This window comes from Phalacrocorax carbo, chromosome 11 (genome assembly GCF_963921805.1).
Source record: "Phalacrocorax carbo chromosome 11, bPhaCar2.1, whole genome shotgun sequence".
In the NCBI taxonomy this organism is placed as follows: domain Eukaryota; kingdom Metazoa; phylum Chordata; class Aves; order Suliformes; family Phalacrocoracidae; genus Phalacrocorax; species Phalacrocorax carbo.
In genome coordinates, this window is record NC_087523.1 from 14,939,573 (window position 1) to 14,962,672 (window position 23,100).

A 23,100-nucleotide genomic window follows, 5' to 3' on the forward strand; every position below is an offset into this window, starting at 1 on the left:
CAAAGCAGAGCCAAAAGTCTCATAACAAATCAAATACGGATTGAAAGCACAAAAGTGTCTCTTAATGCTTGTCACATGAGAGGTTGTCAGTGCAAGTTGAAACATGCATTTTTTCCTCTCCTCTTTCCTTTCCTATTTTTCCCCCTCCTTCCGGGTCTTAATTATGTTTTTTTCCCTCAGAGGAGGAGGAGGTAGTTTGCAAAGCCAGGAGACCAAAGTACTTCAGTGCGATTCAGGGGAAAAGTGAATGTGGTCTCTCAGCTTGTCATCTAGGTCTGGCAGGTGCACAAAGTAAGCTGACATACAGACTCGCCATTGCTACACGGAGCTGCTAGATCCTTTTGTTTGTTTGTGTGTAGAATTATCTGATACTGGAATCAACTATTCTAAAGTCTCTTCTTGGAGCCTGCTACAAAAACACTTTTTAAAACACCCTTGACACCCACAATGAAGCTGTACATAAATTTTAACAAGTACATGGGACAGAATTAGGTGGTCTAAATCACATGAGGCTGAACTGGAGCATTGGGATGGATGAGACAAGTGTTACACAGTTAAATGCATTTGAAGATGTTGCTGTGCTTCCTTGACTTCACATTTGCTTTCTCTGCACATATCCTTTGTGGGCACACATGTGTGCGTGTGTGTGCGCGCGCGTGTATTTTACAGACTGTTCGTACAAATGTGTCAGTGTATTTTAGTCTTCTGCATAATGCTCTGTGAATTTGAAAAGACCATTTTTGTCTGGTTTTGTTTTAGAAGTGTACTGACTGTCCTAGTGCCCGATTTCATATAGTATTATGAATCAAAATTTACATTTGCGAAAATTATTCAGTGGCTGCTGCTTTCTTTCAGAATTGTCCTTAGGATTTGTATTGTTTCTGATGTTTTGCTGCTCTTACTGACAGCAATGAACATGTAACTAAATTATGGAGAAAATAATATGTTGTCTTTTCTTGTCTTTCTCTTCTTCAGTCACTATGAGCAAGACCGGAGTGCACTTAAGCGGAAAGAATGGGAGAGAAGAAACCAGGAAGTCCAGCAAGATGAAGATCTCTTTGCTTCAGGTTTTAACCTCTTTGGGGAACCCTACAAGGTAAATTGCATCGTCATACTTTACATTTTCAGAACGCCTTTTACCTGAATGTGTTTTACAAATACAAATAAAGCTTCTCATCACCTGTAAGAAATGAGTGTTGCATCTGCCTTGGCACTTATACTCTTAAATACGCTGATTATCCAAATCTGCATATGGCAGCAGAGCAAACGGAATGCTCTGCCCAGTGTTGCATGCTAGCACTGATGGAATCAAGAATTTTGGTTACAGTCCAGATAAAGATTTATTCCGCTAAACAGAGGAAGAGGTCCTGCAATAGGAGTATATGCAGCAGATTTCTCTACAAGTGGGTTCATACCTACAAAGCTAGCACTTAGTCCCTTTATTTTTAAGAAAATATACCTGAGTTGTTAAAACCAGTGTTCTCTCTATGGATAATGAGTCCATAAGCTTTCCTGTGCAATCATAACCATCCAGAGAAATCTTTTGGGAGACTTTCTGAATCTTTGGGGAGCATAACAAGTGTATGAAAGGGACTTATGACAAGTCTTATTCTCTCTAAGGAGCTTTGTTGCCTGAGATATTCATCACCAAGGGATGTCCCCCTTTATCATTTCTGCTGCTTTGATTTTCAGTAAGACATTCCCTGAAGAATTCATCAGAATGTAAATTTTCCTATCTTTTTCTCCTCCCAGTCAGAGGTATCCATTGAAAGGCCACCACTTCATCTTTCCATTTTACATTGTTAGCAGCTGTAGGGAGGATGAGGGCTCTTTGAAAATCACCAAAAAAGGAGGAGGAAAGACTGGCATTATTATCACATGGTGTCTAATAATTATAGACTGGCAGAGTGTGATGGATACACTTGACTCCTAGCTGTACTTTGGTTCAGGCTAACTAAAGAGCAACAGGCCTCACGTCCTTGAGGTGAACTTGCGAGCTAGAAAGACACTGGCTCAGGTACAAGGGAGTGAAGGTGTCTTGAAAAATATCTCGAAAGGTGGTTTTGAAACCCACAAGTGCAAGATAACCAAAGTACAGAAGAAGATAACAGAGCTAAAACAAAGGTATCTATTGTGTCTGTGCTATTGACTAGCAGCCAACTACTTCACCATATAAATATTACCATTAGGATGGGCCCAATTTGAGCTCTCCCTGTATTGCAGCTGGACTGCAAACCAGTGACTCTCCCGTTTGGCAGGGATGCCTCTCAAGGGTAGAGATTTCTCATGTGAGACTGAGATCCTTCCTTAGCCAAGGCAGAGAGATCCCTTACCCATGACAGATCCTCAGTAAGTGACTGATAGCATGATGAATTAATACTAATGAAACATTACTAATCCATCTAGCTACTCAATATTTTTGTAAATATTGTATGGATAATTCCATCAGATGTAAACCATTGACCAAGTCTGAGACTAAAATTGGATCCAGCCGCCCCTAGGCTCCAAAAGGAGTTCAGAAAGCAAGGGGGTCCACTCTGAACCTCATGACTCAACAGGATGGTCGTGCTTACTCTGTGCATCTCTGGTCTCTGTGTGAATCATTCTAACATGATTCTAACTCAATTTTCCTTTGTACGTTTCTTTCATGCAGTAATTAATAAGGTGAACCTTGCCATCAAACTTATTGGACCATGTGAAATTATTGTTTTACTTCAATAAAACATATTGCTGCTTCTCTCTTTCGAGCGAGGTGCATTCCGCTCATCCATGACAGAGACTTATTCAGCCAAATAAGGACTATGCACTAGGACAGTTTGTTTGTGGGGTCTTTTTGCTTTGTTTCTAAAAAAATCTGATCAATGCAGTATTTCTGCATTGGACCACATTTTAGCACTTTTATTTATGGGAATAATAACTTACTATGAACTGATTTTGAGAATTTCTGCAGGTCATGTAAATGTTTTTGTTCATGTAAGTGGTCGTTTGGACTTCAGTAGGTAGACCAATATATAAATCACTGCAAAATTTTGTGTCAGGAACTAAAAACATGCCGCCAACACCTATTGTACCATAAGAATGATAATATCTGATTTTACATCTGTTTAGTGTGGATGTATTTGCACCAAGCATACATAGAGCATATGTTTTGTCAAAAACTGAACAACTAAAAAGCAAAAAATTATCCTGGTGATTTTCCTGAGCAAATTTTTTTTTAATTGCTTTTCACCTGCTTGGCAGGGATGTTTGTCACGTCAGTGGGACAGAGCAAAAGATAATGTATTACTATCCTAAAAAAAAATTTAATTATAAATTGCAAAAGATAAAATTTCAGAGGAAATTGCTCACAAAAATAGTTACATCTGTCTGAAATTTGCAAAACAAAGAGAACTAAGACTGAATAGGAAAGCTAGGTCTTGCCTACTTTTTACACTATAGGGGAAAAAAAGGGACAAAGTGATAAAGTGGTGTTTCCTTTGTAAGTTCTGCATTGCTAAGAACCAGCCACAGTACAGTTTCCTAGGAGCTAATGAAAGCTAGGTTCTAACTCTTAGTGGATATGTAGTGACTTGCAAGTGCAAAACTCAGTTCAGGGTTTTGTTGATGTTTATTCTAAAATGTAGAGGCCACAAGGTGAGAATAAACGTGCTGCACATTCCATTTGAATTGCTTTTCCATTTTGAGGTGAACAGATGTTTCTGTGTGGATGAGACTTGAGGCCTGGTGCGCACAACAAGCTACTCCCATCTTGTCTCTTCTGGTAGCTCTCAGTGGGAACAGAACGAGATGAAACACTGCCCAGCAAAGTCAACTCTTGTGGCCTGTGATGGGCACAAGGTCCACATCCTCAGCTGGACTAGCTCTTCTAGTGAGCATTGGCTCAAGGGATGGCTGGTGTGTTTCTGAAAGATCTGGGGGTGGGAAGTGAGATAGAGACTACAGTGACAAAGGGAAGTCTGAGAATATCAGGTCTCAGGAAACAGAAAACGTCTTTCTTCCTTTCTTTTATTCCCATACCTAGTGCCCTTACTTGTTTATCATTCCATCCTCATTTGCTTCAACAGTAACCCAGGGAAGGGACTGTTGGGGTAGGGAATACCACCACTGCTGGTTTTATGTTTTAAAGACAGAACAACTGGCAGCTGTTTTAAGACTGCTCTAAAGTTGGAGATATTAAAACTTGGTCAAAGAAAGGAGGCTAAATTTTCTTATGGAGCTTACTGCCATTGTGTGTCCCAAGATGTGTGGAGTATCTGCCTCCATCTGTCATCTCTTTGCTCTAGCTGTTAGAGCATCTTTCTTTCTATCCCTCTGTCACATAAAACGTAGGTGATCACTATAGTTTTGGACAAGTGCATGTTTCTACACTGAGTCTTTGTAGTATGTGTATGTGTACACATACTTGAAAAGAGGTGTTTATTTCTGTGGGTGTATAAAATACATTTATACATGCTTATTAAAAGATAAAAGTTGTCTTTTGAAGCTGTGCTGTCTCATGTAGGGAAACACCACCTTGGACGATGTGATGACATCCAGCATTACTTTGGGAAGGTTGGGCAGCGAGAGCTGTGTTGCCCTTTAGTGCAGGTTACCAAGCGTGTGGGTTGCAGGTCTTGCCTTTGAGCTCTTGTGCAACCTGCTAATGCTTGATTTTGCCAAAGTGATCCGAGAAGGGCCTGCAGTGTTATGACAACAGATATTTGCAAAAGCAATGTCAGAGTTTTCCTGAGAGAAGCTGCAATTTTACTACAGAATTGTTGATGCCTTTTAATGTTTTAAATTAGTAAAGAGTTTGGGATGAGTATGTTAGAGAAAACAGTAGGAGTATTTTGGTTACTTTTCAAAGGAATTGCCTCAGAAGACTTTGGCTTGAGAAGGAGAACCCAATGGGCAGAATTTCCACTGGGGGGCTTTTGGTCAATGTTAAATCGTTTAACTTTTTCAGGTAAAGTTCTTCCATGGTATTCAAGCTTAGCATAAAAAAGACCTCAGGCTCTAATCCATGGAGGTTAGTTTAACTGTGAGGCATGAGAAAGTGAAAGAACTATGAAACCTCAAGTTTCACACAAATTTTCACAAAACCCTTGAAAATTGGGCCTATACATTTAAGTGCGTTAGTTCTTCTCTTTGTAAAACTATAATGCAAAAGCCATCTAGCAAATCAGTCTTCCAATAGGATTTTATTACAGATCTTTTTTGAAAGCAACAGAAGCAAATGTAGGAAGGTGTACATTTCCAAAATTAACAGGAGCCTAGAATGAGGGGGAATGCTACTAGCCATGAGTCATGAACCAGACGTATAATTTATGCCTTGGAATACTCAGAAAATGCTGCATTTCCTTGGTAGCGGCACAATTGTGATTCAACATGCTTTTCAGAAAATAAGATGTACAGAGGTTTCTTTTAAGAAATCAGCCAATTATCCAGAATATGAAGGTAGAAATTGTCCCCAATCTGGAAGTAACAAAGAGCAACCAGACTGGTTTTTGCCTTTGTCTTGCTGGTATCCAGGCTTGTCAAGAATACTTTGCTTCTCACGAGAGCCCTGAATTTGTTGAGGAAATAAAATCATTAATGTTATGCTTTATGTCTTAAATGCAGGTAGTACATTGCACTGCACACTTGAGCACATTCAGGTTGTGATGCACAAGTCTGTCTTAGTTGTGTGTGCTCTAGTTTTATTTAAGAATAAGGCAGATTACCACACACATTCACTATGTGTTTTTGATTTGCAATCTGGTCCAAAGGCCATTGAAGAGAGTAATAAACCTTCCATTGACTTCCACAACTATTGTATATGAGCTTTAGTGCACTTAAAATATTTTAAGGTTGTTTAAATTAATTTAATCTCCATGCTTTTCAGGAAATATATTTTTTATTAGTGCTTCAAGTAAATTACTACAAATAATAATACCTAACACTTATAGAATGTCTCTTATCCCCAGGATATGAACATTCTGCATAAAAGAGTTAATATTAAGCAAAATTATATTTATCATTATGTGACATGTAAAAGAAGATAATTTGAGAGAATCAGATACTTCCAACACAGAATAATTGAAAAGCTTTACATTCAAAATAAAATATTGATTCCCTCTGTGAGGATCTAGACAAGAGCCATTCAGTGTGCCGTGATGTTGAAGTGTTACAGTGATAATATGTTGTCAGTGCCTTTTGGTTTTTTAGTTGGGTTTTGTTTTGTTTTTCTTTTTTAAAAAAAACTTTCGCTAAGTGTGCCCTGGGAGTGTAGCTGAACCAGAGGTGAGGGTTGGTGGTCAGGCTTTTTTCGACACTTGGTTGTTTCCCATGTGCTATCCCATAAGGAGTTAAAGTGTTTGGGGAAAGAGGAAACAGAACAAGTATGTAAGTGTTTAGATTTCGCATCATAATTCCTGCTGGGCCCTTAAGCACAATGGAATCTCCTTGTTTTAAATTTGGGGGTTGAACAGAGAGAGCCTGGTTTTGGCTGCTGCCCAAACAGCTCATTGTGCAACTCAGTTGAAGGAGACTGCTCATATACAAAGAGCTTATTCTTGGCTTAGCTAGAATATAATTTTTGCCACTAAAATGACCAACCTAGGGATTTAGTTAGTGAATAAAAGTGATTCGTGGTTCTCCACAACTGGGGTTATTAACTGTGTCAGTTAGGAGCACTGGCAAAATATCTATAGATGAGAACAACATTGAACAGTTAATTTTTAAATCACTGCCTCAGTGCAGTGGTCATATATGTTACAATCCCTGAGAATGAGCAAAAGGAAATTTGCATTTATTATCTTCTTTTTCAACATTTTTTTTATGGCATGTGCAGTACTAAGGAAAAAAAAAAATCTTTCTGCAATATTCTTCTCATCTCCTGACTGGTTCAGCAGTGGGTAATATAAGCAGATATTTCAGAAGAAAACCATGCATGGATTTTTCTCATCACTCAAACTTCTGCTTAATACTAGAGGAAAATGGGATCAGTGGCATGGTAGGATCCCTCGTCAAGGAATGAAGTGTGACGCTCTCTAACCAAGCTCAAACTCATAGCGCTGCCTTTCCCTATCTTTATGGCCTAGTGTTAAGGCGTCTTTGGACTGTGGAACTACTTGCTGTATTAAGTGGGAAAAAAAAACCAACCCCAAACATAAGTAATTCCAGACTGTAGAATTTAACCATCTGCTTGAACAGGAACTATAGTTTTGCTTTGTTTTTATCCTTTGAGTCTTGTAAAGTAATAAGCATGGGGAATAAGATGTTTTAGTTCTCTGCTGGTTGTTTCAGTGGAACATAAAGGTCAGTAAGAAGGCTGGTACTTTGGGTCTCTGTGGGGTGAGTCAGAACAGGAAGAGAGAGGAAATTAGCTGTGTATTAATTATAGCATCTAGCTTTTTACAAATGAAAGGGAAAAGGAAAAAGAATAAAAAAAACCCACTTTGTGTTCCAGAAGAAAAAGTATAATAGCAGTGAAACACCGATGAGTCAGTATTTATTTAATAATTACTGGAATTCAGAGAAAAGCATGATGCACACATACAACCAGCCCGCAGACAACAGAAGAATCCCGATACTTAAGAATGTGGCAATGATGTCTATTTATGTTCTATGAGAAAATATTTTTGAATAATCTTTTATTTGAAGCTACTGTAGCATTTGAGTGGGTAGAAGCTTTTTCTTCTCTGGATTCAGATGGTAGATATTTCAGGTCAAACTGAACTCTCTATAGAAAAGTAAGTGGAGTAACACGGGAGTGGAGAGTTTGGCGCTATATGTTTATTACAGACTACCCAGCTTCTATTTATGGCAGCACTATGGGTCAAGGGGCTCATAGAGCAATAACATACTTAAATAAACTGTGTGATTGCAATTCAAATGCTCAGTAACCAGTAATTGCACGTTCATGTTTTGCACAATATGAAATGTACAAGCCCAACATCTCTGACATAAAACTAGCCTGTTGTCCTCTAACATCCATAACTGATGCAATTTTAACACTTCTCTGAGAGCATATTTAAGAAAATGGGAAGCAGTGTACACGTGTTAATCATGCAAGCCTGTTTCAAGAGATTCTTTGAACACAGTTATTGATAGGTTTTTCTTACATAACATATGCAAAATGTAATTGAAATTAAATTAAATGTCAGCATGACACCATTAAACAAGTAACATTTGCCATCTTCTAAGAAAACTATTCTGAGCAGTAACTTTGTAATTAGGAATTTACTCAGTCTTTTCCTTTTTTTTTAATGTATTTTAGACAAATAAAGGCGATGCCCTTGCAAACCGTGTCCAGAACACATTGGGAAATTATGATGAGATGAAGGACCTGTTAACCAACCATTCCAACCAGAGCCACCTTGTAGGAATCCCAAAGAATTCTGTCCCACAGACACCCATTGACAAAAATGAACAGAACTTTTTCCCAGAACCAAGAAACAGGATGATCCCATCTCATCAGATCAGTGGCCACTCATCGACATCAATGCCTCCACCTTCTTCATTATCATCTAATTCTACTTTGCTACACAGTCACCAGAGCAGCAGAAAGTCGAGGACAGACTGGTCACGTGGTGGTCACAACTCTAGTGGGACCCAGCCAAGCCAATCCAGTAGTCAGCAGAGTCGGACAAAGCATAGCTCTTCTCATGACCAGCCACAGGGCAGGTATGAAGACCTCTATAATTGTCAGAGTGAGCAGCATAAAAGTGGAGGAACTGAGGAAGGAAATTCTATGGCAGCATCTTCACATTCGAGGAGGCATACTCATTCAAAGTCAGCGGCTGGAGAACATACATACAAGGAAAACAGTCATTCAAAGTCACCCACAGAGCTTGAGTTTGTAGGTCACGGTCCTGGATCTCCACTTCCTTCCACATCTTTGTTATCTGCAAACAATGGTCTTTCGACCCAGAATTTCCCACCAGGACTTCACTGTAAAAACAGCATGGTCCAGCAAAAGCCTACAGCATATGTCAGGCCTATGGACGGTCAGGACCAGGTACCCAATGACTCACCTGAACTGAAACCTCCAATAGAAATTGAGAGTGGATATGGAAATCAGTCTTTTGGAACACTGCTGGAAGGAAAAGTGAACACACCTAGTTCGAAGAACAAAGTACCAAAGCTCAACATTCCTCCTGTTACTGAAGTAAGTAGTTCAAAATATCTAGTCTCTCATACTGCTTGAGTATTTCATGCACTGAATATTTTCCTCTGGAAATATGCAGTTCTATTTCCTAGAATTATGGTCTAAAACATTCCTTTTTTCTAGAATGTGCATGACTGCTTTTGGCAAAGTTTGTTGTGATAGTCCCAGTAGCGATATTTAATGAAGTTTTAAAAGCACAGTTTGGAATGCTAACATTGCTTGTTTCCAATTAATATTAAAAGGCTAAATCTCTGTTAGATGTAATACATTTATACCAGCCAAAGAACTCTAATATCTCAATTAATCTGCAGTTTTCACTTTTCTTGCATTTAAAGTTAGGAGCTAGTTTGATAGAAAGATTGCTGTTCTAAACTCAAAGGAAAAATGGCAGTGTACAAATTTCAGTGGTGTGAAAGAGTTCTACCATTGAGGAGTTTATTTGCAGAGTTTGCTAAATTCCCATTGCTCTTAATAGAATTGATGTGGCTTAAGTTCTGACTAATGCTTTTGAAAATGTGTCCCATTAAAGCTTTTACGCATTTTGAAGAGCTCTTAATATTGGGATTCAGTCCCAGTCTCTGCTCCCAACAGCTTAAACAGTTGAATTTTGTATCGCTGGTCAGTACAGTAGCCCTGTGAGGAACATTTTAGTTGGTTCATATTCGTGTCCATTCCAAGCACAGATGTACAATAAGGACACCAGTTGAACTATTTATATTCTGTATGCTTTTTTTCTTATTCTGAGTTTCTCTAAAGCAGTAACCTTTGCAAGGTAGGTTTATAGTGTACATATGAGCAGAATTGCAATATGGGTTTTTCATAGCTCTCTGTTTTCCTCAAAATATTTCCCTGCTTGGTAATATTTTTGTACTAGGAATGAGGAGCGATGCATTCTTAAACCACTTTATTGGAAAAGGTCAGCTTTTTCTATTGGAATAATTGTTTCAAGCCAATAATTTGTTTGACTATTTAAAAACTTGATGTTATTTATTAACATTCCAGGCAGCAACAAAGACTGATGTGTTTTGCAGTAGAGCTTGGAATAATTTTCTGGGAACTGCATCTGAAAACAGTAAAAAGCCTATTTATATCAAGTGGAAGCTGAGGGTTGCTTGCAGATGGTGTTTTATTAGAAAATGTATTTGTTAATAAACGTAGCTTTGTACAAGATTACTTTACAGATGTTTCTGTTTATTTTTACCTTAGGTTAAAAATCTGCTGATGTAGATGGCTTCATAGTCTGTTGCGATTTGTCGCTAGCATTGTTTGGCAAGTAAACAATTGCATGCAAAGGAAATAGTGATGTTGCAAAAGCAAATACATTTTTTCACTTTTGCCATCTATTACCACTGTGAGTCAATAGAGGCACTTTAAAGAGCAGCATTAATACGAAGTATTTTTGGAACTAGAATGCACCTCTTGCAATTTGTATCAACTATTAAGAATGCGTAGTTTCTTTCTTTAATTTTTGAGTGAAGTCCTGGCACTGTTGAAATCAGTTGAGGTGTTAGCAATGATTTTTGGGCATAGGATTTCACCGTTTTGCATAGCTCTAAGAACCTCTGATGTGAACTGTTGTTTTTGGAAAGATTCCTAGTCACACAGATGAAAAATTACGTTGTGAATTTGTAGCTATAGTTGCTTTAGTTTATATCCTGTGTAGTGAAAAGTATAGACATAAAATTAATTTAATTTATGATCAGAGAAATGGTAAACTCTAGGCACTTCAGAAATGAATGCAGACAATAATCTTTAAACAGTCTGCGTTATAGGAGCAAGCAATAATTTGAAGAGGGAAAGAAAACCCAAAGCTGTGTTAAGGTGACAAATAACTTTCCTTTCCGATACAGCACATATGACAATAGCCAGACTGATGGATCTTTTACAGGCAAATCTCCTCCTGAGTTTGGAGTGTTGGATTTTTTTTTTTTTGCCTGTGTCAGGACTGTGAACTTTGGCCCTCTGTGTTTTTCCACAGATGTGTATCCTGAATTTGATTTACCCTGCGTTCAGCAATAAAACTCCTTCCAATCCAATGTTATAGATAACTGGTTTAGTTTAAGCTTAATCAGAACTGACAGTGCACACCTGTGAAACCCATAACCTTTTCAGAATGACTGCAGCGAGTGGCTCTGTTGTAATCTTTATACAATTGATGTGGAGGCTTATGATCCTTCGGTGGTGCTTATCAATTTATGAACCCTCCCTAGCCACCTTGAGCCATAGTGATTTGCTTGAAACAATTTTTCTCCTGCTCCACGGGTTTCCATCCTAACACTGTTCCAGGTGGTGGTGGTGATCATCTTCAAACTAGCAGTAGGAGAGTTACTTTTTGGGGACATTTCTCCATAATTTGTTCTGTGGCTCTCCTGTATCTTTGAGTCCATTTTTTCAAGTCACTGAGTGTATGCATATACATTGCACACCAAACATATTTTTTCTCAAAATTTTGCATACTCTTAAGATGAGGAATTCTATGAAGAAATAAAATTCCTAGGAGATGGTCCTGCAATAACAATGTCTATTAAGACATGCGAAGTTGGAAAAGAAAAAGATGGTTTTTGCTGTCTTAATGGCGAGGGGTGGTGGTGGTGAGGAATAAGTAACCAAATATTTGAACAAGCAGATTTTAAAATATGAGTTCAGACTGATGTGGAAATATGGTGTCATTTATCATGGCTTAATGGAATAGGACGTTGAGTGCCCGGGAAGCATTCTGCCACGTGTAAGGAAGTGATCAATTTTATAACATAATTTGTGTCACTTGAGGTGTTGCTCTAAGAATCTTTGCTCGTTTGCTGGGCCCAATTCTGCCCTCAGAGATGCCCATCCATCTTTCAGCTCCTCTGGAGTGGACAACATTGTTAATGCCTTGCTGCTGGCATGTCTCCACTGTGCAATGGATGGTGGTTTAGTGATTTCTGAGCTTGTAGAGGTTCACGGTGAGTTCACACAGACTTACCAGAGTGGGTCAGGATGTAGTATTAGCAGCACTTACGCACCTGCGGACTGATCCTTGCCTGAGTGGATGCCGTTGTGTGATTTCCAGACCTTGCTCACCCACACAGACCTAGTTCAGACCTGTCTGCACCATACATGGCCATTTCAGGTAGAGGAATAGGAACAGCAGAGCCTCTTTTAATTATGTCCTCTAAGGAGTTCTTTATGATTTTGTGATCCATTTGATTTCTTTTACCATTCTCCTTAGTTTTACTTATCAGAGCTGTTTTCTAAGGGCCAAGGTAAAAAAATCTTACATTTTGGTGCCTTGAGCAAAACCCAGTGTAACCACTAGCACTCAGGTTTGCCAGACTCTGGGATGCAGAAATTGTGAAGCAGACCTTTCAGAACTGGGAGGCCATAAGGCCATCGTGTGACTTCAGGGGGACATGCAGAAATGCAACAGATATCATGACACAGGATTGATAACAATGGCCCTGGAGCTAAAGCTAATAGAAAGCCTCAAGCTGTAACCATTATTTCCTGTTCCTTTATTAACTCTCATCTCTTTAGCCTGTATTTACATACATACTTTTATATATATATAAATTCTGAGCTTGCATTTAACATTTGGTAAATTGTGACAAGCCTGGGATATCACAAGGAGCTTTTGTATTTTGTAGAATTCCACCTACTTAAATTCTGTGATGGCAGATGATTGTTAGTTACGACGCAGAGAACTGCATAGTTAAAGCCTATGCATTTCTTCAAAAAAGTAGAGGTTAGAGACCACAATAACAGTTGATCCTCTCTCTGCTGCACTAAAATCCAGAATATTGATACATGTGTGTATATTTAAACATCTAGGAATCAGATGCTTACAAATTATTTCAAATCAGCTAACTCAGCAGGAGGTGGCTGAAAGAAAGCCTGTACTTTTCAGGTTGGGCTTGAATAAAAATTACTGAGAGTACTGAGTAAAGCAAAAGGTTTTAGGTCTGTGGGAACATCAGAAGATGCATTCCTGGAAAATCTGATGTGCAGCTCTCCAGAACAATGCATGGATTTCCAATAAATGTTTAGGGATGGGAAATCAAGGGCAACTGAGATGATGTTTCATTCTCAAGGCAGAGTTTTTAAATCTCGCTGCAAAATTGGCCTCACGTTCCTACAAAGTAGCAAATGCTCGTATACCAAATTTTCCCCAAAATACAAAGCTAGGAATAAATCCAAAAGGCCTACAACATCTATGCCACCACCCACTTAAGTAATAAAAAATGAAGAACTTCTATTTTCACTTTACTTCTAGGAAAATATTTTGACGGGTTCAGTATACTGCAAAGTGATAAGCTTCTGTTCCGTGTTTCAAATCATTCTGTTATTGCTGCATGTATTGATTAGCTTAGTACTTTCTGAGCTAGCTATAAAAAATGCTGTTCTCTTTCTGCATTAAAGAGCAAGAAAAATTGACAGGTAGATAACCATATTGATTGAACCTAAATAGTAAATGCAAGAGGCTTATATATGACTTATAAAACTCTTTCTAGGAACCAAAGCCAATTTAATTTTTTTTTTTAATTAAATTGAAAGTAGATGTCTTTAATTAACCACCCCACACCCTTTTGATATACATGCTACTCTGGTTGCCAGCTATAGTACATTACCATAGTTGTGGGCAAACCACTTTTTTCAGATGCAAGCTTTAGCAGTGCCCCAGACTTTGAGCTCTGAAGAATGGACTGAATCACGCATTAAGCTGAAATCCCCTTGCTTGGTTCATATTTCAAAAGTCTAAGGCCAAAAACAAACCCAAAGAGCAGTATTTCTTGCAGTATTACAGGTTACAGCCATATGTTTTTCATTTGTAAATACTGTGAGAAGTAATGTTCTTGTGATACTTCTAAATGAAGACCATATGACACCACTCGACTGAAGACCTCTTACTGTGGCCTTTCTAAGGCTACTGTCCGATTGCTTGGACAATTGCTAGCAAAGCTATTTTCCAGCAATAGCAAGAGGACAGCTTGCTTCTTTTCAATCAAACATAAATAAGCATATTTAGGGCCTGATTTTGAACCACTGTGACCAATGGGGACTTTGCATTTCACATCAGACTGCAGAACAGGGCACTTTAAGTCAGTTGAATAGGTGTGGTTAAAAGAACTGGCCATGTATATTTGGTTTGGGGAAGGAAGTATTAGATAGCTTCTTACCCACTGTGCATTTGTTAGTGGGTTTTTGGTTTTGTTTTTTAAGCTACTCTTAATCTTTTCTCGCTGGGAGGAAGAAAAAAATCTCAGTGAAATTAGAGTACCTGTGTTTGTGAAGTCAGTCTCATGGTGTCTTGAAAAGTAATTTTTTAAAAAAATCTTTTTGAAATTCTCAGTGCTAAAGTAACTGCTTACAAGTGGCTTGTTACTGGTCTAAGTTAATTGTAAGAAATACTGTTATTCAAATGGTGTCATATGAAATGTAAATGACCTCAAAGGCTTTGGGGAGAGCAGCAGTAGAATTTGCTTTACTTGAGCAAAGATGTGGAGGCATCATTTAATGGCTGCAGAGGGACTGTGGGGTGTATTCATAACTCTGCCAACAGATTTGGGGTGTGACCGTGGGACGGTCACTTTGGTACTTCTCAAACTCTTTATAGCCAGTTAAATTTGTAGAGGTTTTTTAATCAGACAGAAGGCAGCAATCTTTATCAATCCTGTTTCTCATTTCGATGAGTGGTCCTCAGTTCTTTGGTGCATCTGACTAGGAAAGGGGATTATAATATTTACTCTTCACCCTTAGAAGAATATTGTTCAGATACCTGAGGGAAAAGCATTGTTATGGATGCTTTTCCATAACTAAAACTGCATCTTTTCTGCTTGCATTAAGTTAAGGAAGACATCCCAAGCCATTTAAAAACAGTGTTGTGTTGTGATATCTTCATGTTGCCTGGTAATGTACTTTTTGAATAATGACTAGGAGTTGGTAAAGCTAATTTTTCAGCATCTTGTTTCCATCCATCTGGCATGCAAATGCATGAGGAAGGATGCTTTTGGATCTTGATAGTCTGCTTGGTTGTCAGCTAGCAAGGGCGTTCTTCTAGGAGCAGTCCAGCAGGTGGATCAAGTTGGAGCCTTTGCACTATTTGTTAACACTTTTCTGGAACATGACCTGCTTTAATAAATATATTCTCTGTGGACTGTAAAACAAAGAATGCTCATGTAAGGAAAGATGAGAAAGTGCCATTTTCAGGTATTTGAATTTTTTATGATGTATTTTTTCACTCTGGGCTGTGATCAGGTATTTGGGTATCAGCGTTTGGGCTTCTGTGCTAGAATGAAGGGTCATTTGTAAACTTTACTGTCAGCTATGTTAAATATTATTTTATCTGATGCAAGCCTTTAAAGTAACACACAGCTAGTTTGAAAGAACCTACCTACATATTCACTGCTCTTTCCTGTCATAATTTTTGGATACTTTTTCCACAAGTTCTTCTTTTCTTAGTAGCGAGAACAGGGATTAAAATTTTAAATAGTCTAAGAACATACAAGTCACGTATTTTTCAAAGTACAGGCAAGAGAGTATGTACACATTTTTGCATGGGCAGTGACAGCTGTTGTGAATCACCGCTGGGGCTGAACCTGCGGCTTCTCAGGATAGCCTCTGTTTCTTGAACAAGACTGGGGACTCTCTTGTAGCCATAATTTACTTTCTCCTAGGGCCACTCATTTAGTGACTATGATGAAAATGTTAAAGCTAACACACAACTGTTAAATGTATAAAAAGAGGCATAAGGAAAAAAACAAGAAAATCCGTGGGCGTAAATGTAGGCTTGGAGAAGAAAGTTCTAATCCTGATGAATAGTCATGTAGAAAATTGGATTTTTTGGGGCTTTGTTTTATCTGGGACATGTAGATTAGTAAGAAACAACTGGAATGCTCTCTTGCAAATGGCAGGCACCTGGGCAGCTGAATGGTGCAGAAAGCGTGATTAGATATTGTAGAGGTAATAGGAAACCAACCATAAAGTTCAGGCACTGTGTTGGCAGTTGAGACTGAGACAGCCACGGAAAAGTAAAGGGGAAGGGATGTATTGTCAACCTGAATGAAGATTTATGAAGAATATTGCAACAAGTAAAATAAGGCCTAGGGAAAGAATAAGAAGAAAACGTTACTTAGTGGTAGACATCAAGGATGTGTGGGTGTGATCTGAACACACAGCGGACCTTTGCTTCAGCTGTCAGTAGGAACATGCTGACCGTGAAGCACAGGATGCACAGTGGAAGTGAGGACAGGGAAACTGGACTCACCGTAGAGCAAAGAGGAGCTAGAGTACTCAGATGTGGTCGACTTTCTAGTGGGAATCGAAACAGCAGAAGTGCTTTACTGCTGTTAAGCTCATCGAACCCCATCTTGTGAAAAGCTGTATGCGATATGCAAGCAATTAACCCGTGATCCAGAAGGCAGCCTCCTCCCACTCTGCATTCTTGCATTTTTACATGCATAAGATGCTTACTTGCATGCATACCTCTGGGTATTTTGTATGTTTAGTTCATTGACATGCAGAATTATACTCAGACTTTAAACCATTAGAGCAACACCATATGAATCAGATTTATAACATACTTTCAAAAGTGTGAAAATCAGAGGAGGTTCTTCTATGAGCACTTCCGGCTTTGTGGCCAGAGCCACCCCACTATAAGCTAGTTGTCTCTGATTCAAGTATGGAAAAGCATTTAGGAGCTGCAGGTGAAAACATCATATGGGAATACTTTAATAAAAAAAAAAAAAAAGAGTGAAAGAAAGTTGAACATATAACTTGGCAACTCTCCATGAACTGCAGATATAGGTTAAAGTTATTTAGTTGGCAGGCAATTGCTAGTGTATTAGCAATGGGGATGGGGGGGGGAATCTAATTTCTGTATTTTGGCTTGTGCAGTAAAGAAATTCCTCCCACATAAATATGTTCATTTCACCTTCTGGGAAGTAAAGAAAGGAAACTGTAGCTGCAGTCTGTTATTTAATCTTCCTGAAATTAGCATTTGGTGCTCAGGAAGATCGAAAGATTTAATGCCAGTGCCTTCCTCAAAAGAAAGAAATGACACACCACATATGTTTTAGCATTGGTTAGACTGTTAAATGGAATTAATCAAAATCCATGTTAAAATATTTCTATGTCTTAATTAGCAACGGTTTGGAACATTAAAATACATATTGGCTTGGGAATAAATTAGTGAAGAAATATCAGATTGAGTTTGTGGGCTTTTAATTGCAACATAATATACTGTGTGTTTTAGAAAGGTAAATGTAAATACACTCGATGAAACGCTATGGCAATGTGCATTTGAAAACTGTGTAATAAAACAAGCTAAAACAGGCTTTCGTTATGGCAGAGAGAGTGATACTGTTTCCCGTTTTAAAAGAAACATTAAATCATTCCCTCATATAATAAAGAAAGAGAAAAACAGTTTAAAAATGCTGAGAGTTTCATCTCAGGCCAAAGGAAGTTTTAAAATTTCTCCTTTGAAAATCATGATGATGTAGCAAGTACCAACACCAGGTCTCCTGTTGTGAGGAGAAGAATTCAGTTTTGCCTTTCTATTCCTGCTGGGTCACTGCAAAGTTTGTTTCCCATTCCCTCATGCTGAGTCCAGAGCAGCAGAATAGCATAAATTTAGTTAAGTATGTAAATGAGACCAGACAAATGGGTATGTTCATACTCTTAAATTAACACACACAAGGGAAGTAGAGATACCTACGTAGCATTAGAGATACCAAACTCCTAACTAAAGGTAGCGGCCATGGTTGGCCCACAGAGTAGGGAGGACCCATTTCTCTTCCTAGGGAGGGAATGACCATTCTTTTCCACAACAAAAGAATATGTAGGAACCACCTCCAAGAGACTTCCTGAAGTTGCAGCCCGGGCTTGATCACCCACGATCGCATTGGTGGGGATGATTTTGTGTACAGCCAGTGTGGGGAACTTAAGAAGAAGGTAGGTGTCGATTTTAATTTTTTGCTATGGTTGCTGTTCAAGTAGCCATTTGTAAAATAACATTGAGCATAAAGAAAAGGTTTGGGGAGCAAAGGGATGAAGAGGCTAGGTAAGCACAGATTCAGTCACTTTCCAGGCTAATGAGCCTATTTTTGCTTGGATTTGCAAAGATCTCTGAGAGGAGTCAGTGATCATAGGTGTAAGCCTCAATCCCCGTTAATACTGCCAATTAATACTGCCAGTCTAAACATATTTCAGTTAATACATGCTGCTTTCCCTTGCACGCTTCCTCAGAATAATCTCCCATTGTTATATCCCCAGATGTGTAAACTCGTTGGGTTATATTTCACTGAGCTGCAAGCTGTGACACTTAAATCCACAAGACAAGCTGGCAATTACTTCTGCTCTTTGTAAATATCCAGGCACCCATTTACATTTGCCAGTATTTTAAATATAAACATTGAGATAATTATTTCTTAAATATGTTAAAACACTGACACTTACCCTTTGTAAACTTCAAAAACTGTAAAGATCCTTAGGTCACTTTCAGGAGTCAGGATTTGGATTTTATTACGTAAAGTTCTCCCTGAATGAAGGCTTCATGTCCACGTCCTGGTCAGTAACCTATGTCTGTGGGGCTAAATCTTTTTTGATGTTGAGAAATCCTAACTTCCATGTCATCAGAAACTAAAAACATCTCAAAAAATATATACTTTCTACTAGCACATGCTAATGACACTTGAGTATGCTTGATTTTGTACCTTTCTTTACATCCAGGAGTAGCTTTTTTTTAAAGTGGCTTCCTTGTGAAGTAAAAACGTCACAATATATTTTGCATTGGGAAGAAGGAGAGACTGTAACATCTTCCCTTCCCACCAACGCGTGCAGTTACACATTGACATGAAATATGGCACAAATTTAGCTAGGGTAATATTAAAGAGAGTAATTTTTATCCAAAACAATTATCCAAGCAACCACATCAATTGCTGCACAACACCACGATCACAAAGGTCACCACTTGACATGGTTTTGTTGTGAGGACCACGCACTGTGGTGTCATGGACCACAAATGGTTTGCAGATCCAAATCTGGAAATCAGGTATTTAGGGCTTTGCCAGTATTTCGGAAAGCAAAACTTTACCATTAAAGTTCCCTAAGGTCTGTGGAGGGACAAAAAGCCAATGAGGGGATAAGCATTGTCTGTGCCAGCAGTTGACATTTTTTAATTGTCACAAATTATTTCTTCCACCACCAGATAGAAAATGACTGTGCAGAGTGGAATGGAGGTGGGGCTGCGTTCAAAAAGTTTCTGCATGTGAATACAAAGAAATACATTTAAATCCCACTAAATCTGCGCTTAAAACTGCCATTGGTTTTTCCCCTCCATGTAGTGGTAAACTAGTTCTTGCCAGTTCCTTAAAACATAAAATACCTGATTTGCTGTGCTGCAAATAGACAAAACCAAGCAGACTGAGGAGCAGACCCTCCTCTAAGGGGTGTAGAGGTGATTGTAGAATACAGCCAGGTTAGACCTGTCTTGGCATTGCTGATGCAGGTAATCCCTCTAATTCTACATGAGGACTAAGGCTTTCTGATTTTGAACAGAAGAAGCAAAATGGGGCCATAAATGGTCGGCCTGAATAAGACTTATTTAGGACTTGCAGCACGAGTGGGGTATAGCAGGGATATACAGAATTATGGCTCTTCAGAGGAGAAGAAAAATTAAAATTTGCAAATGCTGTTTTTGTGAACACATTTTATTAAGATGTAACTGCACCTGCATTTCATCAAGAAAATTGTTTTCTACAGTTTTTAATATACTTTGATATATTAAATATATTTGATTTATTTCAATAATGATGTTTTTTCTGCTTTTATTAGTATTCTGCATACTTTAAGTCCCTAGCCCCAAGTATCAGATCTTGTAAGGATAGCCTGTTTACGTATAATTCTCATCCCACTTTTTCAGAACCAGTGTTTTAGCTATAATGAAGCCCTTGGATAAGCAATCAGATTTCAGACGTTTAGCTAAATTCAGAATACCATAACACTATTGGCTTTGCTTGGTGACAAGAGCCAGGCACTCAAAAGTAAAAGGATGTATTTGTCTTGGCATTTTAGTTCATCTTAGTAGCACACTTTAGAAACAAATCTGATCCTCCCCAGTTGCTGCTCTTCGGTTTGTTGGGGAGTGGTGTCAGGATACATGCACTAAATTTATTTAGGGTGAAGGGAAGACAAGAGAAGCTCTGCAGGACTGCCCATAACATGCCGAGCCCAGAGGGTGGTGGTGAATGGAGTCAAATCCAGTTGGCAGCCGGTCACGAGTGGGGTTCCCCAGGGCTCAGTGTTGGGGCCGGTCCTGTTCAATATCTTCATTGATGATCTGGATGAGGGGATCGAGTGCACCCTCAGTAAGTTTGCAGATGACACCAAGCTGGGTGGGAGTGTTGATCTGCTGGAGGGCAGGAAGGCCCTACAGAGGGACCTGGACAGGCTGGATCATTGGGCTGGCGCCAACAGTATGAGATTCAACAAGGCCAAGTGCTGGGTCCTGCACTTGGGTCACAACAACCTCAGGCAACGCTACAGGCTTGGGGAGGAGTGGCTGGAGAGCTGCCTGGTGGAGAAGGCCCTGGGGGTGTTGGCTGACAGCCGGCTGAGCATGAGCCAGCAGCGTGCTCAGGCGGCCAAGAAGGCCAACAGCATCCTGGCTTGTGTCAGCAATGGTGTGGCCAGCAGGAGCAGGGCAGGGATGGTGCCCCTGTGCTCGGCACTGGTGAGGCCACACCTCAAATCCTGTGTTTAGTTTTGGGCCCCTCAGGACAAGAAGGACATTGAGGTGCTGGAGGGTGTCCAGAGAAGGGCAACGAAGCTGGTGAAAGGTTTGGAGAACAAGTCTTTTGAGGAGCGGCTGAGGGAGCTGGGGTTGTTTAGCCTGGAGAAGAGGAGGCTGAGGGGAGACCTTATCGCTCTCTACAGCTACCTGAAAGGAGGTTGTAGCGAGGCAGGGGTCAGTCTCTTCTCCCTAGTAACAAGCAATAGGACGAGAGGAAACAGCCTCAAGCTGCACCAGAGGAAGTTTAGGTTGGATATTAGAAAAAACTTCTTCACAGAAAGGGCTGTCAAGCATTGGAACAGGCTCCCCAGGGAAGTGGTTGAGTCTCCATCCCTGGAGGTATTTAAAAGAAGGGTAGATGTGGTGCTTGAAGATATGGTTTAGTGGTGGGCTTGGCAGTGTTAGGTTAGCGGTTGGACTCAATGATCTTAAGAGTCTTTTCCAACCTTAACGATTCTATGATTCTATGCTCCAGATGCTCCCTGGTGCTCAGAAGTCAGACTAGTGCCATGCAGCCCCCTCTCTTGCCTCCTCTCCCCCGAGGCGCACACACTGTGTTCAATGGCTTCTTGGCACCAACTCTCCACAGACCAACTCCTGTTGTGCTGCGCTTCTCACTATTGTAAATACAGCTTATTTTTCTGGCACTGGCACAGGTAATGACTTTGGGTAAAATCAACTGTCACAGAGTTATGGAAAGGGTGGCTGACTTCTATAGCTTGCCTATCAGAACGGCAAACACCTATATGAGTAGGTGGCAAGAATGAAGAGTCTGCCTTCTCCTCGCCGCAGGCTGCACCTCTACAGGGACAGCCTAAGTCCAGCTCTTTGAGAAGGGAAAACTTCTGTAAGTGATGGAGGCAACTTCCATAACTAAGCACGTTAAAAGGCAGCTGATTTTTACAGCTTAGCATGGGAGATTTTCCATAACAAATCTTGTGTGTGGTTTCAGAAGTGGGAGCCCAGAACAATTCTCCATGTCCTTGGCTGCTCCAGTCATTTTGGTTTCTAGGGTGAGGCACATGTCAGGTCACTGAAGGACAGAAGGGAACAGAGGCATGAACAGAGAGAGGGATTTCCCCTTTCATTAACCACAATAAATATGTTTGTTCAAGAACAAATAGCTGGAATAAGAAGACATGCAGCTCTGATGCCGAAGAAAAGGCTATTTGTGTCAAATACACAGGAAATACTGTTCACAGATAAACCATTGTAAGCATTGTTCTTTAATGAGGCCAAGTTTACTTGGGATCCTGACTATGTGAAGGCTCTGTATTTCATTCTTTTTCCCATTAGCTAACATGGGGCACTGCATGGTGAGTAAAGATGTGATTGCAGTGAGCTGGGCTTTAAACTATTTCAGTAGGGTATAGTGCTTTACTGCAAGCTGCCTTGGACTTTGGTGTTGTCAGAAATCCTTACTGAGTGGGATTTCCACGTTTAAAATAAACAGCCAGAGGCAGAAAGAAGATGCTATCTCTGTGGCATGCCCTTAATAAAAAGTTTGCTTGAACATATCTCCCTTATGATAGCAAACCTGTGTATAATGGCGAGAGTATTAACTTGGCACTCTCTAGGATTATCCCTGGTATTTTGTCCTAGGGCGGGGTGGCAGAGAATGCAGTCCAGAGAGAGACCAAGCCTGTGGCAGTGGGGTGTAACAGGGGTCTTTCCATGTCTGGCCCAGGTACAGAGGTGGCACAGGGGCAGCTGGGCATAGAAAGGGAAATGGGTTGGCTTTCACCAGTGGCCTTGGAGCCCAGGCTGAAGGGAACTCTGCAAGCAAAAATGTGGCAGTTTGGCAAAACAGGCAACGGTCAAGAGCAGCCGGATCTGAAGGCATGAGCTCCAGTAGCAGGCTGTGGCAGAGGCCATGGGAGAACACCTAATATGTGTAAAATGTGCAGAAGGTGCATTACTTGTCTTTCCCAACTGCTACAGCCTCTCTCTTGGCTTTCAAGAAGCAGGCTGTTTCTTCTTTGTGGGGTTCTTGCAGATCTCGCCTTGCTTCCCTTTCTGTTGGTACCCGATTCTTCAAAGTTCTGGAAGTAAGGTTGACTTCTGCGCTGTGTTTGTGAACTTGAGCTTTTGTGAACTTCATAGATTATTATTTTTCTGGCAACAATATAATTTGTTTATTTTCTCTGTGTGCGTATGTATGAATCCAGATGTAAAATTATAGATAAGCAGTATACAGACATAGGCC

The 23,100-nt window shown here is 39.8% G+C and overlaps 1 protein-coding gene across 4 annotated transcripts in view; it reads left to right on the forward strand.

The window, feature by feature from the left end:
- The window catches only part of AFF2 (ALF transcription elongation factor 2), a 341,788-nt gene that overhangs the window by 87,416 nt on the left and 231,272 nt on the right, over positions 1-23,100 (forward strand). For all 4 annotated transcript variants that reach the window (XM_064463179.1, XM_064463180.1, XM_064463177.1 and 1 more), the window contains exons 2-3: positions 976-1,096; positions 8,240-9,130. In XM_064463179.1, coding sequence (XP_064319249.1) covers positions 976-1,096; positions 8,240-9,130 — 1,012 coding nt within the window. The remainder of the gene's footprint in view (positions 1-975; positions 1,097-8,239; positions 9,131-23,100) is intronic.